General features: G+C 42.6%; 1 protein-coding gene across 2 annotated transcripts; it reads left to right on the forward strand.

Annotated features, from left to right (window-relative positions):
- On the forward strand, positions 1 to 5,076 carry LOC121540374 (spindlin-Z). Of its 2 annotated transcripts, none has more exons than XM_041849217.2 (5): positions 1 to 99; positions 804 to 842; positions 1,072 to 1,325; positions 1,529 to 1,762; positions 3,595 to 5,076. In XM_041849217.2, the coding sequence occupies exons 2-5, from the start codon at positions 823 to 825 to the stop codon at positions 3,798 to 3,800; spliced, it is 714 nt and encodes a 237-aa protein (XP_041705151.1). In that variant the 5' UTR covers positions 1 to 99; positions 804 to 822; the 3' UTR covers positions 3,801 to 5,076. The 2 variants fall into 2 exon arrangements, with proteins under 2 accessions (XP_041705151.1, XP_041705149.1); XM_041849215.2 differs by having other exon boundaries at positions 6 to 99; positions 801 to 842.
- Positions 5,077 to 17,207: the final 12,131 nt, after the last annotated feature.

The following is a 17,207-nucleotide window of genomic DNA, read 5'->3' on the forward strand; positions in this document are numbered from 1 at the left end:
CCTCCCATTTTCCATAGGTTTCGCAAGGTTTGCATGGGCGGTAGTGTGCGTCTGTCTGCTGTAAGAATTGAATCGTTTTGGCATGAAATTCGTGTACAGGTAATTTGATATTTTGGGGAGAGAATCCATTGTTATATAGATTATTTATCGTGGACATTAACCCAGATTTACATTTGCTTGTGCGCCGAACAACAGCATATTGTGGAGTTGACATAAATACAATAATTATTGATAACCTATTACGATCAAACAGTGCTTGTGGCGCGCATTGTCTATATCTCATCAGCAGTGTGTGCGATAGGCTAGCACTGGGTCACATTGTAACATTGACGATGTTACATTATTGATACAATCGTTGCGGCGAATTTAAATTGGCTACACTCCTGTCATTTATGCATGTGTGTCTGATACGGTGGTGTTGGCTGACGTATTTTTCTTGAAGTTGAATAGCACTTCTCTTGATCTCTCACAGCCAACTTGCAGTCTATGAGTTTGTTTTTCCTGATCCCGGTTGTGTATCTTCAAAAAAATTATTATAGATTATGAAATATGGGGTATAGATGTATAACTGCGGCAGTTCTGTTCTGCATTGGTTGCAGTGACCTCCATGGATGCAATGCATACAAGGAAATAACCAGGAAGTTATTCAGACATGCTAAGCCATTGGCTGCTCTGGTTGTCTGTCTCAACCACTGCTGTATACATAACAGCTCAGTCTCTTTCTAAGACTAGCATTCTTTTTCTGAAAATGGCAGTTTTTCTCACAATCTCTGAGCATTTCTATCTGTTTCTTCCCTCAGCAGTATTTGAATTTGTTGAGGCATGTCCAAGAAAAGGGGCAGGTATGTATAAACATGTTGTTTTCTGTAATTATGTTATCATAACATGCACACTTTGGGATTTTCCTCTTTCCAGACTGTCAGGGTAAGCTACACTTAGGCTACACTTATGAGCAAATATGAATTGTTTAACTCTCATAATAACAAGTATGTAAAATATGGCCCACTTCCTTGTAAAATTATCCCATGAGTTTGCATATCCAACTATGACATACATAAATTGTGTCCCCAGAAAGCGGAGTAGCGGGGAGCTGAGTGACACCACAGTGATGACCCCTGACCCCAACAGTCTCCTGGGAGTGAGAATACAACACAACTGGAGGGAGAAGGGCAACCAGAGCAAATGGAAAGGCACCGTCCTGGACCGTCTCAGTGTCAACCCCTCACTATTCATGGTCAAGTACGACGGGTTTGACTGCGTCTACGGCATCGAGCTATTCAAGGACGAAAGGGTGTCTAATCTACAGGTCCTCCCAGAGAAACTTGGTGAGTGTTGTGAATGTGATGGGTTCCTTTTTAGATCAGGCTTCATATCCTCTGCTCTGAGGAGTGCAAAAACTTCGTAATTTGGTTTGCACAGGTTACAACGTGTTGTTATTTTATGTCTGCTACTGCATGATCAGACAGCAGGGACACAGTGGTTATGCAATGTTGGTCTCTGCCTTGACGACCGTTATCTGCTTCCACAGTCAACAACAAGATCAAGGTTCCTCACGGGGCAGAGGAGTTGGTAGGCAAAGCGGTGGAGCACCTTTTTGAGAAGGAGGATGGAGAGAAGAATGAGTGGCGAGGCATGGTCCTCTCCAGGGCTCCCATCATGACTAACTGGTATTACATCACCTATGAGAAGGACCCCGTGCTATACATGTACCAGCTGTGGGACGACTACGCCGAGGGAGATCTCAGGATCTTACCTGAAGCAGGTATTGACAATTTCTCAGCTTCGGTATCATCTGCACCTGCAGCAGAGTGTTAAGATACTTCTCCCTACAGAGAACTGGAGAGAGGGTGATTATAGAGTAGAAATTGTTTATTCTTTACACACCAATTATAAGATGGTGGCTTTAGGAGTGTTACTTTACAGTATTTTTTATTTAATTTTTTATTTAACCAGGTAAGTCAGTTGAGAACAAGTTCTCATTTACAACTGCGACCTGGCCAAGATAAAGCAAAGCAGTGCAATAAAAACAACAACACAGAGTTACATATGGGGTAAAACAAAACATAAAGTCAAAAATACAACAGAAAATATATATACAGTGTGTGCAAATGTAGCAAGTTATGGAGGTAAGGCAATAAATAGGCCATAGTGCAAAATAATTGCAATTAGTATTAACACTGGAATGATAGATGTGCAAGAGATGATGTGCAAATAGAGATACTGGGGTGCAAATGAGCAAAATAAATAACAATATGGGGATGAGGTAGTTGGGTGGGCTAATTTCAGATGGGCTGTGTACAGGTGCAGTGATTGGTAAGGTGCTCTGACAACTGATACTTAAAGTTAGTGAGGGACATAAGAGTCTCCAGCTTCAGAGATTTTTGCAATTCGTTCCAGTCATTGGCAGCAGAGAACTGGAAGGAATGGTGGCCAAAGGAGGTGTTGGCTTTGGGGATGACCAGTGAGATATACCTGCTGGAGCGCATACTACGGATGGGTGTTCCTATGGTGACCAATGAGCTAAGATAAGGCGGGGATTTGCCTAGCAGTGATTTATAGATGGCCTGGAGCCAGTGGGTTTGGCGACGAATATGTAGTGAGGACCAGCCAACAAGAGCGTACAGGTCACAGTGGTGGGTAGTATATGGGGCTTTGGTGACAAAACGGATGGCACTGTGATAGACTACATCCAATTTGCTGAGTAGAGTGTTGAAGGCTATTTTGTAAATGACATCGCCGAAGTCAAGGATCGGTAGGATTGTCAGTTTTACGAGGGCATGTTTGGCAGCATGATTGAAGGAGGCTTTGTTGCGAAATAGGAAGCCGATTCTAGATTTAACTTTGGATTGGACATGCTTAATGTGATTCTGGAAGGAGAGTTTACAGTCTAACCAGACACCTAGGTATTTGTCCACATACTCTAGGTCAGACCCGTCGAGAGTAGTGATTCTAGTCGGGTGGGCGGGTGCCAGCAGCGTTCGATTGAAGAGCATGCATTTAGTTTTGCTAGTGTTTAAGAGCAGTTGGAGGCTACTGAAGGAGTGTTGTATGGCATTGAAGCTCGTTTGGAGGTTTGTTAACACAGTGTCCAATGAAGGGCCAGATGTATACAAAATGGTGTCATCTGCGTGGAGGTGGTTCTGAGAGTCACCAGCAGCAAGAGCGACATCATTGATATACACGGAGAAAAGAGTCGGCCCAAGAATTGAACCCTGTGGTACCCCCATAGAGACTGCCATAGGTCCAGACAACAGGCCCTCCGATTTGACACATTGAACTCTATCTGAGAAGTAGTTGGTGAACCAGGCGAGGCAGTCATTTGAGAATCCAAGGCTATTTAGTCTGCCAATAAGAATGCGGTGGTTGACAGAGTCGAAAGCCTTGGCCAGGTCGATGAAGACGGCTGCACAGTACTGCCTATTATCGATCGCGGTTATAATATTTGCTGTGTTTGTTCTTGTAGAAATTACAAATATTTTCTATATTTATACATGCAAGCATAAGCATGTTGGTTAAGATAACATATTTTGATAATTCCCCTAAGCAGATTTCAAGAACCTTAGCATTGACGTTATTCATTGTTTTTCCCTCTAGAAAATAAGCACTTGCTTCCGGCCGACCGAAAGCCAGGCGAGGAGACTGAGAGCCTTGTGGGTAAGCAGGTGGAATATGTTACTGACAAAGGTGTGAAGCGAACAGGCCTAGTGATCTACCAAGTCCCTGCCAAGCCCTCCGTATACTACATCAAATACGACGATGACTTTCACATCCATGTCTACGACCTGGTCAAGACCACATAGGACACTTGTTTACTCACTCCATCGCTTACTTTTCACTTATCCTCCTCTCTCGCTCTTTCTATCTCTCAAACTCTCTAAAGGCCCTGGAGGGTATAACAGTTATGCTTTATCATTCAGGAAGTGCAATCTATTAGTCCACATTGAATCTAGTTCTATGATATGCACAGCAGAACTGTAGCAATGCAATTGTAGGCCACTAGGAGGAGGGTGGGAACGTGTACACTTGGAAGGACCTTTTTACCCTCCCCATGTCTTTGGTAACCCCATTTGGTGGTTGTGCTCCACAGTAGACTCACACCTTGGACAGTCCAGGAGTGCACCTTGCCCTATGACAGACTTAGAGTAGAGTGCAATAACGACCACATTTCAATTGTCTCTCACATCCCGATGCTCAATTAGCTTAATTCAAAGCTGAACTGAATTATATATTATAAAACTAAAAGCTGCCCCCAATAGCCATTCATATTTGGTCCTTGAATGACCAAACATCGAGCATGATGTATAAGTGAATATTTGTAGAGACTAGTTTGAGCTGTTTTGTTCAGTGAAGTGTTAGCTTTGAAAGTGAAATGCAGTAAGCTGTGATGCCCCTGAAAGCATCATTACATTTACATTTTAGTCATTTAGCAGACGCTCTTATCCAGAGCGACTTACAGGAGCATTACATTTTTGTTGTTGTCTTTATTAATAGGCAACTAACTATGTTTGATTTGTGTCAGTCAGTTCATAGACAATCATTCCTTGATAAACCCACAGTGCTATCATTGGGTTTATAGCATTAGGTTACACTGGCCTAGGAGTAGTGTATAGCGGTGTTTCCCAACTCCAGTCCTCCAGTACCCCAAACAGCACACAATTTTGTTGTTGGCCCCGACAAACTCACCTGATTCAACTCATTGAGGGCTTGATGATTAGTTAACAAGTGGAATCAGTGTGCTTTTCTAGGGCCACAACATATTTTTTTGCTGTTGGTGGTATTGGAGGACTGGAGTTGAGAAGCACTGGTGTATAGTGATGGTTCAATCACTATTTTGAACCGCCTCATATAACATTATTCATAATGCTGAATCAAGACTTGTTAGAAACAAGGAATACAGGTCTTCATAAAGTTAGGGCCAGGAGTTTTTCTTGACCACACAACCTGATGAGTTTGTCCAGATCAGGAAAACTCCTGGCCCTAACAATACCTGACATGTTCAGAACATCATCAGACTGTATGATTAGCTTGAGGAGTAGAATAGAGGCAGTGCTTTACACTAAATTCTGATCTTCAATAGAAAACAAAGAAGCATCATAAAGTGCCTTCAGGCTGATCATGTTGCCATACTCTATATATTTGCTAACCGCTCACAATTTTATTCTGTTTAATGTTAAAGCCACTATTTGGTCAGTATTAGTAAAAGTAACAAATGCTCTAAAGAAACGAACGTGTCAAAGACTGTGTGACAAGGTTTTTGCTATTGTCGGTTTGTATTAGAGAATATGTGCAATGTTGGCAGTTAATGCAGTATACAATATTTTTCCCTAATATAACATCCATGACCAACAACAAGTGGTATATTGCAGCAATGGTAAACCATAATGGTAAAACGCATAGAGAAAATAAGTTATAACACGGCATACAGTATTTAATCTGTAACTTTTGTTTAATGTATTGTAAATGTATGCTGTTGTGATTACTCCCGTTATATTGTAAATATCCCATTGAAACATCAGCTTTAAAACCCATCTAGAAATCTCACCTAGAGAAATGCAGCAAAGACAGCTTCCAAAAATCCCTTCGGCCTGGTCCCTTTAGAGGAAAAATACAAGTTTTCACTTTTTAATCTTATTTTAAAGATTTGGGAGCTGCAGTCCATAATGTAATCCCAGGAAGTCCAAAACTCCAATGGACTGGCTAGGAGAATTCAGATTTCCAGTCTCCTGTCCTACTCACCACTGCAGGGTATACAGAGTATCTCTTTACACAGTACATTGGTCCATGGTGCATAAGGGTAATTGTACTTAGGCTGTGTTTAGACTGGCAGCCCAATTTCTTTTTTTTCACTAATTGGTCTTTTGACCAATCACATCAGATCCTTTCACAGATATTTTTCAGAATCAGATCAGCTCTGAAAAAGATATGTTAAAGATCTGATGTGATTGGTCAAAAGACCAATTAGTGGGGGAAAAAAAGAAATTGGGCTGCCAGTCTAAACGCAGCCTTTTATTGTCAGATTTGTATGCATCACTTGAATGCAACCTTGAGTGCATTCAAGCATATTGGTTATAATGACAGTTGCAGAGTTATAATATGATATCTCTGGCAGATAGTTTTGTGGCAGTCTTTGCAGTCCAATTGTACAAAAATGTTTAGCTAGAAAATGTGACTGTAAAAAAACAAAATTGTCAGTGTTTATCTATAGACGGGTTAGCTGATGTCACGAAAACGCGGCGCACGTTTCAATGGGGCAGAAGTCCGTGTGTTGTGATTCTGGACGGTCAGATAGCTTGCAACAATGACAAGAACATGTCATGTGGGGAATCGTAGGGGGCTCGTTTCAGCTCGTTTTATCTAGTTATTGACACCATGTCTTGTTTTGAGGCGTTTTGACTGATGTCACATCTATGCTAATATTCTGTAACGTTTTATTTGAGAGACAAGTGCTCATTGTGCACATTTATGTTTTCAATAAACATTGGAGACTAAATATATTTTACATGTCAACAATCTAAGCCAACCCAGTCTGTTTTGCCCCATAGTTGTGCACGCGTCGGTTTTGTTGCTAAACCACCAACCTCTCGATGCTACTTGTATCACCACCATTTGTGCTGTGGTGTTTCTATGTACAGTAAAATGAAACTCCAAAAGATTGTGTGCACTCTTCTGTTGTTCATCTTTCATTTGTTTTACTTCTGCCAGGTCTGGAGTTGTAGCAATCACCAACACATTTGTGTAATTATTATGTCATGAGTAATAAAGATTTTTTTTGCACATCCCTTTCCTCTGCCATTTTTCACCCATTGGATGTGATTTAGGTTCAGAATGATGTACAGTTGTGATTTAATTTAACTGAACCTTTTAACCCCCCCCGCCCGAGTTATAGGACTTTGAGGCAGTATACATTGTAGAATGTAATTAATAATACTACTGACCCAACCTCACGTCCAAGTACTTTACCTAAGTAGGCTATGCCATATCTTAAAGTGGGTCCCAACCAGGGGTACAAGGATCCCTGGGGGTACTTGGCCTTTCCACAGGGGGTTACGAGAAGACGCGTGACACCATGGGCCAGGGTTCCCCAACTGGCAGCCCGCAGGGTTTTTTATTTGTCCACCCGAGTTTTCTGAGCCCCCCTTTTAGACATAAAAGGCTGTAGAAACAACATCAAATCAGCTACAAGTGATTTTAATTTAGGAAATCTCTTCCAAAGCATTCTCACACATAAGAGAGAGAGATGTGATCATACAGTGCCTTCGGAAAGTATTCAGACCCCTTGACTTTTTCCACATTTTGTTGCGTTACAGCCTTATTCTAAAATGAATGAAATAAAACAATTTCCTCAGCAATCTACACACAATACCCCATAATGACAATGCGAAAACAGGTTAAAAATTCAAAACAGAAATACCTTATTTACATAAGTATTCAGACCCTTTGCTATGAGACTCGAAATTGAGCTCAGGTGCATCCTGTTTCCATTGATCATCCTTGACATGTTTCTACAAATTGACTGGAGTCCACCTGTGGTAAATTAAATTGATTGGACATGATTTGGAAAGGCACACACGTCTATATAAGGTCCCACAGTTGACAGTGCATGTCAGAGCAAAAACCAAGCCATGAGGTCGAAGGAATTGTCAGAAGAGCTCAGAGACAGGATTGTGTCGAGGCACAGATCTGGGGAAGGGTACCAAAACATTTCTGCAGCATTGAAGGTCCCTAAGAACACAGTGGCCTCCATCATTCTTAAATGGAAGAAGTTTGAAACCACCAAGACTCTTCCTAGAGCTGGCCGCCAGGCCAAACTAAGCAATCGGGGGAGAAGGGCCTTGGTCAGGGAGGTGACCAAGAACCCGATGGTCACTCTGACAGAGCTCTAGAGTTTCTCTGTGGAGGTGGGAGAACCTTCCAGAAGGACAACCATCTCTGCAGCACTCCACCAATTAGGCCTTTATGGTAGAGTGGCCAGACGGAAGCCACTCCTCAGTAAAAGGCACATGACAGTCCGCTTGGAGTTTGCCAAAAGGCACCTAAAGACTCTCAGACCATGAGAAAAAATATTATCTGGTCTGATGAAACCAAGATTGAATTATTTGGCCTGAATGCCAAGCATCACATCTGGAGGAAACCTGGCACCATCCCTACGGTGAAGCATGGTGGTGGCAGCATCATGCTGTGGGGATGTTTTTCAGCGGAAGGGACTGGGAGACTAGTCAGGATCGAGGCAAAGATGTACGGAGCAAAGTACAGAGAGATCCTTGATGAAAACCTGCTCCAGAGCACTCAGGACCTCAGGCTGGTGCGAAGGTTCACCTTCCAACAGGACAACGACCCTAAGCACACAGTCAAGACAACGCAGGAGTGGCTTCGGGACAAGTCTCTGAATGTCCTTGAGTGGCCCAGCCAGAGCCCTGACTTGAACCCAATGGAACATCTCTGGAGACACCTGAAAATAGCTGTGCAGCAACGCTCCCCAAACAACCAAACAGAGCTTGAGAGGATCTGCAGAGAAGAATGGGAGAAACTCCCCACATTTTTATTTATTTCTATTTCACCTTTATTTAACCAGGTAAGCCAGTTGAGAACAAGTTCTCATTCACAACTGCGACGTGGCCAAGATAAAGCAAAGCAGTGCGATAAAAACAACAACAACACAGAGTTACACATGGGATAAACAAAACATACAGCCAATAACACAATAGAAAATCTATATACAGTGTGTGCAAACGTAGTAAGTTATGGAGGTAGGGCAATAAATAAATAGGCCATAGTGCAAAATAATTACAATTTAGTATTAACACTGGAGTGATAGATGTGCAGAAGATGATGTGCAAATAGAGATACTGGGGTGCAAATTAGCAAAATAAATAACAATATGGGGATGAGGTAGTTGGGTGGGCTAATTACAGATGGGCTGTGTACAGGCACAGTGATCGGTAAGCTGCTCTGACAACTGATGCTTAAAGTTAGTGAGGGAGATAAGTCTCCAGCTTCAGAGATTTTTGTAGTTAGTTCCAGTCATTGGCAGCAGAGAACTGGAAGGAATGGCGGCCAAAGGAGGTGTTGGCTTTGGGGATGACCAGTGAGATATACCTGCTGGAGCGCATACTATGGGTGGGTGTTGCTATGGTGACCAATGAGCTAAGAAAGGTGGGGATTTGCCTAGCAGTGATTTATAGATGGCCTGGAGCCAGTGGGTTTGGTGACGAATATGTAGTGAGGACCAGCCAACAAGAGCGTACAGGTCACAGTGGTGGGTAGTATATGGGGCTTTGGTGACAAAACGGATGGCACTGTGATAGACTACATCCAATTTGCTGAGTAGAGTGTTGGAGGCTATTTTGTAAATGACATTGCCGAAGTCAAGGATCGGTAGGATAGTCAGTTTTACGAGGGCATGTTTGGCAGCATGAGTGAAGGAGGCTTTGTTGCAAAATAGGAAGCCGATTCTAGATTTAACTTTGGATTGGAGATGCTTAATGTGAGTCTGGAAGGAGAGTTAAGGTCTAACCAGACTCCTAGGTATTTGTAGTTGTCCACATATTCTAAGTCAGACCCACTGAGAGTAGTGATTCTAGTCGGGCGGCGGGTGCAAGCAGCGTTCGATTGAACAGCATGCATTTAGTTTTACTAGCGTTTAAGAGCAGTTGGAGGCTACGGAAGGAGTGTTGTATGGCATTGAAGCTCATTTGGAGGTTTGTTAACACAGTGTCCAATGAAGGGCCAGATGTATACAAAATGGTGTCGTCTGCGTGGAGGTGGATCTGAGAGTCACCAGCAGCAAGAACGACATCATTGATATACACAGAGAATAGTGTCAGCCCGAGAATTGAACCCTGTGGCACCCCCATAGAGACCACCAGAGGTCCAGACAACAGGCCCTCCAATTTGACACATTGAACTCTATCTGAGAAGTAGTTGGTGAACCAGGCGAGGCAGTCATTTGAGAAACCAAGGCTATATAGTCTGCCAATAAGAATGCGGTGATTGACAGAGTCGAAAGCCTTGGCCAGGTCGATGAAGACTGCTGCACAGTACTGTCTTTTATTGATCGCGGTTATAATATCGTTTAGGTGTGCCAAGATTGTAGCGTCATACCCAAGAAGACTCTAGGCTGTAATCGCTGCCAAAGGTACTTCAACATAGTACTGAGTAAAGGGTCTGAATACTTATGTAAATGTAATATTTCAGTTTTGTAATTTTAACAAATTATAAAAATTTATAAAATACAGTTTTTGCTTTGTCATTATGGGGTATTGTGTGTAGGGAAAAAACAATGTAATAAATTTTAGAAAAAGGCTGTAACCTAACAAAATTTGGAAAAAGTCAAGGGGTCTGAACACTTTCCGAAGGAACCAATATGAAGAAGAGACTTGCTTGGGCCAAGAAACACGAGCAATGGACATTAGACTGGTGGGAATGAGTCCAAATTTGAGATTTCTGGCTTTGCACACTCTTGGCATTCTCTCAACCAGCTTCACCTGGAATGCTTTTCCAACAGTCTTGAGTTCCAACATACGCTGAGCACTTGTTGGCTGATTTTCCTTCACTCTGCCATCCGACTAATCCCAAACCATCTCAATTGGGTTGAGATCGGGGGATTGTGGAGGCCAGGTCATCTGATGCATCACTCTCCTTCTTGGTAAAATAGCCCTTACACAGCCTGGAGGTGTGTTGGGTCATTGTCCTGTTGAAAAACAAATGATAGTCCCACTAAGCCCAAACCAGATGGGATGGCGTATCGCTGCAGAATGCTGTGGTAGCCATGCTGGTTAAGTGTACCTTGAATTCTAAATAAATCAGACAAATGTCCAATTTGGACTCCAGACCAAAGGACACATTTCCACCGGTTTAATGACCATTGCTCATGTTTCTTGGCCCAAACAGGTCTCTTCTTCATATTGGTGTCCTTTAGTAGTGATATTTTTGCAGCAATTCAACCATGAAGGCCTGATTAACACTGTCCCTTCTGAACAGTTGATGTTGAGATGTGTCTGTGACTTGAACTCTGTGAAGCATTTATTTGGGCTGCAATTTCTGAGGCTGGTAACTCTAATGAACTTATCCTCTGCAGCAGAGGTAACTCTGGGTCTTCCATTTCTGTGGCGGTCCTCATGAGAGCCAGTTTCATCATAACACTTGATGGTTTTTGCAACTGCACTTGAAGAAACTTTCAAAGTTCTTGAAATTGTTCGTATTGACTGACCTTCATGTCTTAATGTAATGATGGACTGTCGTTTCTCTTTGCTTATTTGAGCTGTTTTTGCCATAATATGGACTTGGTCTTTTACCAAATAGGGCTATCTTCTGTATACCCCCCCTACCTTGTCACAACACAACTGATTGGCTCAAACGCATTACGAAGGAAAGAAATTCCACAAATTAACTTTTAAAAAGGCAAACCTGTTAATTGAAATGCATTCCAGGTGACTACCTCATGAAGCTGGTAGAGAATGCCAAGAGTGTGCAAAGCTGTCATCAAGGCAAAGGGTGGCTATTTGAAGAATCTCAAATATAAAATATATTTTGATTTGTTTAACACTTTTTTGGTTACTACATGATTCCATATGTGTTATTACATAGTTTTGATGTTTTGATGTCTTCACTTTTATTCTACAATGTAAAAAATAGTAAAAATAAAGAAAAACCCTTGAATGAGTAGATTTGTCCAAACTTTTGACTGGTAGTGTATATATACAGTTGAAGTCGGAAGTTTACATACACTTAGGTTGGAGTAATTAAAACTTGTTTTTCAACCACTCCACAAATTTCTTGTTAACAAACTATAGTTTTGGCAAGTCAGTTAGGACATCTACTTTGTGCATGACAAAAGTAATTTTTCCAACAATTCTTTACAGACAGATTATTTCACTTATAATTCACTTTACATACACTAAGTTGACTGTGCCTTTAAACAGCTTGGAAAATTCCAGAAAATTATGTCATGGTTTAGAAGCTTCTGATAGGCTAATTGACATCATTTGAATCAATTGGAGGTGTACCTATGGATGTATTTCAAGGCCTACCTTCAAACTCAGTGCCTCTTTGCTTGACATCATGGGAAAATCAAAATAAATCAACCAAGACCTCAAAAAAAAAAATGGTAGATCTCCACAAGTCTGGTTCATCCTTGGGAGATTTTTCCAAACGCCTGAAGGTACCACGTTCATCTGTACAAACAATAGTACGCAAGTATAAACACCATGGGACCACGCAGCCGTCATACCGCTCAGGAAGGAGACGCGTTCTGTCTTCTAGAGATGAACGTACTTTGGTGCGAAAAGTGCAAATCAATCCCAGAACAACAGCAAAGGACTTTGTGAAGATGCTGGAGGAAACAGGTACAAAAGTATCTATATCCACAGTAAAACGAGTTCTATATCGACATAACCTGAAAGACCGCTCAGCAAGGAAGAAGCCACTGCTCCAAAACCGCCATAAAAAAGCCAGACTACGGTTTGCAACTGCACATGGGGACAAAGATCGTACTTTTTGGAGAAATGTCCTCTGGTCTGATGAAACAAAAATATAACTGTTTGGCCATAATGACCATCGTTATGTTTGGAGGAAAAAGGGGGTAGCTTGCAAGCCGAAGAACACCATCCCAAACGTGAAGCACGGGGGTGGCAGCATCATGCTGTGGGGGTGCTTTGCTGCATGAGGGACTGGTGCACTTCACAAAATAGATGGCATCACGAGGAAGGAAAATTATGTGGATATATTGAAGCAACATCTCAAGACATCAGTCAGGAAGTTAAAGCTTGGTCGCAAATGGGTCTTCCAAATGGACAATGACCCCAAGCATACTTCCAAAGTTGTGGCAAAATGGCTTAAGGACAACAAAGTCAAGGTATTGGAGTGGCCATCACAAAGCCCTGACCTCATTCCTATAGAAAAGTTGTGGGTGAACTGAAAAAGCGTGTGCGAGCAAGGAGGCCTACAAACCTGACTACGTTACACCAGCTCTGTCAGGAGGAATGGGCCAAAATTCACCCAACTTATTGTGGGAAGCTTGTGGAAGGCTACCCGAAACGTTTGACCCAATTTAAAGGCAATGTTACCAAATACTAATTGAGTGTATGTACACATCTGACCCACTAGGAATGTGATGAAATAAATCAATGCTGAAATAAATCATTCTCTCTACTATTATTCTGACATTTCACATTCTTAAAATAAAGTGGTGATCCTAACTGACCTAAGACAGGGAATCTTTACTACGATTAAATGTCAGGAATTGTGAAAAAATGAGTTTAAATGTATTTGGCTAAGGTGTATGTAAACTTCCGACCAACTGTGTATATATGTGTATATATATACAGTGGGGAAAAAAAGTATTTAGTCAGCCACCAATTGTGCAAGTTCTCCCACTTAAAAAGATGAGAGAGGCCTGTAATTTTCATCATAGGTACACGTCAACTATGACAGACATATTGAGATTTTTTTTCTCCAGAAAATCACATTGTAGGATTTTTATGAATTTATTTGCAAATTATGGTGGAAAATAAGTATTTGGTCACCTACAAACAAGCAAGATTTCTGGCTCTCACAAACCTGTAACTTCTTCTTTAAGAGGTTCCTCTGTCCTCCACTCGTTACCTGTATTAATGGCACCTGTTTGAACTTGTTATCAGTATAAAAGACACCTGTCCACAACCTCAAACAGTCACACTCCAAACTCCACTATGGCCAAGACCAAAGAGCTGTCAAAAGACACCAGAAACAAAATTGTAGACCTGCACCAGGCTGGGAAGACTGAATCTGCAATAGGTAAGCAGCTTGGTTTGAAGAAATCAACTGTGGGAGCAATTATTAGGAAATGGAAGACATACAAGACCACTGATAATCTCCCTCGATCTGGGGCTCCACGCAAGATCTCACCCCGTGGGGTCAAAATGATCACAAGAACGGTGAGCAAAAATCCCAGAACCACACGGGGGGACCTAGTGAATGACCTGCAGAGAGCTGGGACCAAAGTAACAAAGCCTACCATCAGTAACACACTACGCCGCCAGGGACTCAAATCCTGCAGTGTCAGACGTGTCCCACTGCTTAAGCCAGTACATGTCCAGGCCCGTCTGAAGTTTGCTAGAGTGCATTTGGATGATCCAGAAGAGGATTGGGAGAATGTCATATGGTCAGATGAAACCAAAATAGAACTTTTTGGTAAAAACTCAACTCGTCGTGTTTGGAGGACAAAGAATGCTGAGTTGCATCCAAAGAACACCATACCTACTGTGAAGCATGGGGGTGGAAACATCATGCTTTGGGGCTGTTTTTCTGCAAAGGGACCAGGACGACTGATCCGTGTAAAGGAAAGAATGAATGGGGCCATGTATCGTGAGATTTTGAGTGAAAACCTCCTTCCATCAGCAAGGGCATTGAAGATGAAACGTGGCTGGGTCTTTCAGCATGACAATGATCCCAAACACACCGCCCGGGCAACGAAGGAGTGGCTTCGTAAGAAGCATTTCAAGGTCCTGGAGTGGCCTAGCCAGTCTCCAGATCTCAACCCCATAGAAAATCTTTGGAGGGAGTTGAAAGTCCGTGTTGCCCAGCGACAGCCCCAAAACATCACTGCTCTAGAGGAGATCTGCATGGAGGAATGGGCCAAAATACCAGCGACAGTGTGTGAAAACCTTGTGAAGACTTACAGAAAACGTTTGACCTGTGTCATTGTCAACAAAGGGTATATAACAAAGTATTGAGAAACTTTTGTTATTGACCAAATACTTATTTTCCACCATAATTTGCAAATAAATTCATTAAAAATCCTACAATGTGATTTTCTGGATTTTCTTTTCTCATTTTGTCTGTCATAGTTGACGTGTACCTATGATGAAAATTACAGGCCTCTCTCATCTTTTTAAGTGGGAGAACTTGCACAATTGGTGGCTGACTAAATACTTTTTTCCCCCACTGTATATACACTGCTCAAAAAAATAAAGGGAACACTAAAATAACATCCTAGATCTGAATGAATGAAATAATCTTATTAAATACTTTTTTCTTTACATAGTTGAATGTGCTGACAACAAAATCACACAAAAATTATCAATGGAAATCAAATGTGTCAAGCCATGGAGGTCTGGATTTAGAGTCACCCTCAAAATTAAAGTGGAAACCACACTACAGGCTGATCCAACTTTGATGTAATGTTCTTAAAACAAGTCAAAATGAGGCTCAGTAGTGTGTGTGGCCTCCACGTGCCTGTATGACCTCCCTACAACGCCTGGGCATGCTCCTGATGAGGTGGTGGATGGTCTCCTGAGGGATCTCCTCCCAGACCTGGACTAAAGCATCCGCCAACTCCTGGACAGTCTGTGGTGCAACGTGCCGTTGGTGGATGGAGCGAGACACGATGTCCCAGATGTGCTCAATTGGATTCAGGTCTGGGGAACGGGCGGGCCAGTCCATAGCATCAATTCCTTCCTCTTGCAGGAACTGCTGACACACTCCAGCCACATGAGGTCTAGCATTGTCTTGCATTAGGAGGAACCCAGGGCCAACATATGGTCTCACAAGGGGTCTGAGGATCTCATCTCGGTACCTAATGGCAGTCAGGCTACCTCTGGCGAGCACATGGAGGGCTGTGCGGCCCCCCCAAAGAAATGCCACCCCACACCATGACTGACCCACCGCCAAACCGGTCATGCTGGAGGATCTTGCAGGCAGCAGAACGTTCTCCACGGCGTCTCCAGACTCTGTCACGTCTGTCACGTGCTCAGTGTGAACCTGCTTTCATCTATGAAGAGCACAGGGCGCCAGTGGCGAATTTGCCAATCTTGGTGTTCTCTGGCAAATGCCAAACGTCCTGCACGGTGTTGGGCTGTAAGCACAACCCCCACCTGTGGACGTCGGGCCCTCATACCACCCTCATGGAGTCTGTTTCTGACCGTTTGAGCAGACACATGCACATTTGTGGCCTGCTGGAGGTCATTTTGCAGGGCTCTGGCAGTGCTCCTCCTGCTCCTCCTTGCACAAAGGCGGAGGTAGCAGTCCTGCTGCTGGGTTGTTGCCCTCCTACGGCCTCCTCCACGTCTCCTGGTGTACTGGCCTGTCTCCTGGTAGCGCCTCCATGCTCTGGACACTACGCTGACAGACACAGCAAACCTTCTTGCCACAGCTCGCATTGATGTGCCATCCTGGATGAGCTGCACTACCTGAGCTACTTGTGTGGGTTGTAGACTCCGTCTCATGCTTCCACTAGAGTGAAATCACCGCCAGCATTCAAAAGTGACCAAAACATCAGCCAGGAAGCATAGGAACTGAGAAGTGGTCTGTGGTCACCACCTGCAAAACCAGTCCTTTATTGGGGGTGTCTTGCTAATTTTCTATATTTTCCACCTGTTGTCTATTCCATTTGCACAACAGCATGTGAAATTTATTGTCAATCAGTGTTGCCTCCTAAGTGGACAGTTTGATTTCACAGAAGTGTGATTGACTTGGAGTTACACTGTGTTGTTTAAGTGTTCCCTTTATTTTTTTGAGCTGTGTATATACATACGTGTAAGCAAGGTTTGAAATTGTTTTAGTCAAATGTTATCTGTTTGGGCTTCTTGCGGTCAATTTGCAGTCTAAACATTTTTTGTAATTATGTGAGGCCGGTTGGACGTACTGCCAAATTTTCTAAAACGACGATGGTAGAGAAATTAACATTCAATTATCTGCCAACAGCTCTGGTGGATATTCCTATAGTCAGCATGCCAATTGCACGCTCCCTCAAAACTTGAGACATCTGTGGCATTAATGTGACAAAACTGCACATGTGAGTGGTCTTTTATTGTCCCCAGCACTAGGTGCACCTGTGTAATGATCATGCTGTTTAATCAGCTTTTTGATATGCCACACCTGTCAGGTGGATGGATTATCTTGGCAAAGGAGAAATGCTCACTAACAGGGATGTAAACAAATTTGTGCACAAAATCTGAGATAAATAAGCTTTTTGTGTATATGGAACATTTCTGGGATCTTTAATTTCAGCTCATGAGACCAACACTTTACATGTTGCGTTTATATTTTAATTGAGTATAGTTGATGATTCCATAGGCTTACTGTTAAAATACACGACGAGGTAATTCAGGGGTACTCCGAGAAGAGCAAAATACAGTTGGTGGTACAGTAACCAAAAGCGGTTGGGAACCACTTTCTTAAAGTATACAGCACATATTCAGTAAAACAGACAACAGATCATACCAAATGTC

Source organism: Coregonus clupeaformis, chromosome 26 (genome assembly GCF_020615455.1).
Source record: "Coregonus clupeaformis isolate EN_2021a chromosome 26, ASM2061545v1, whole genome shotgun sequence".
Lineage (NCBI taxonomy): Eukaryota > Metazoa > Chordata > Actinopteri > Salmoniformes > Salmonidae > Coregonus > Coregonus clupeaformis.

What these genes read in the sequence shown, in the direction of transcription:
- LOC121540374 (XM_041849217.2), top strand. Translation starts at nt 823, where the DNA reads ATGTCCAAGAAAAGGGGCAG. An exon ending in ATGTCCAAGAAAAGGGGCAG is followed by an intron (nt 843 to 1,071) that starts GTATGTATAAAC and finishes TTGTGTCCCCAG; the next exon opens with AAAGCGGAGTAGCGGGGAGC. An exon ending in GGTCCTCCCAGAGAAACTTG is followed by an intron (nt 1,326 to 1,528) that starts GTGAGTGTTGTG and finishes CTGCTTCCACAG; the next exon opens with TCAACAACAAGATCAAGGTT.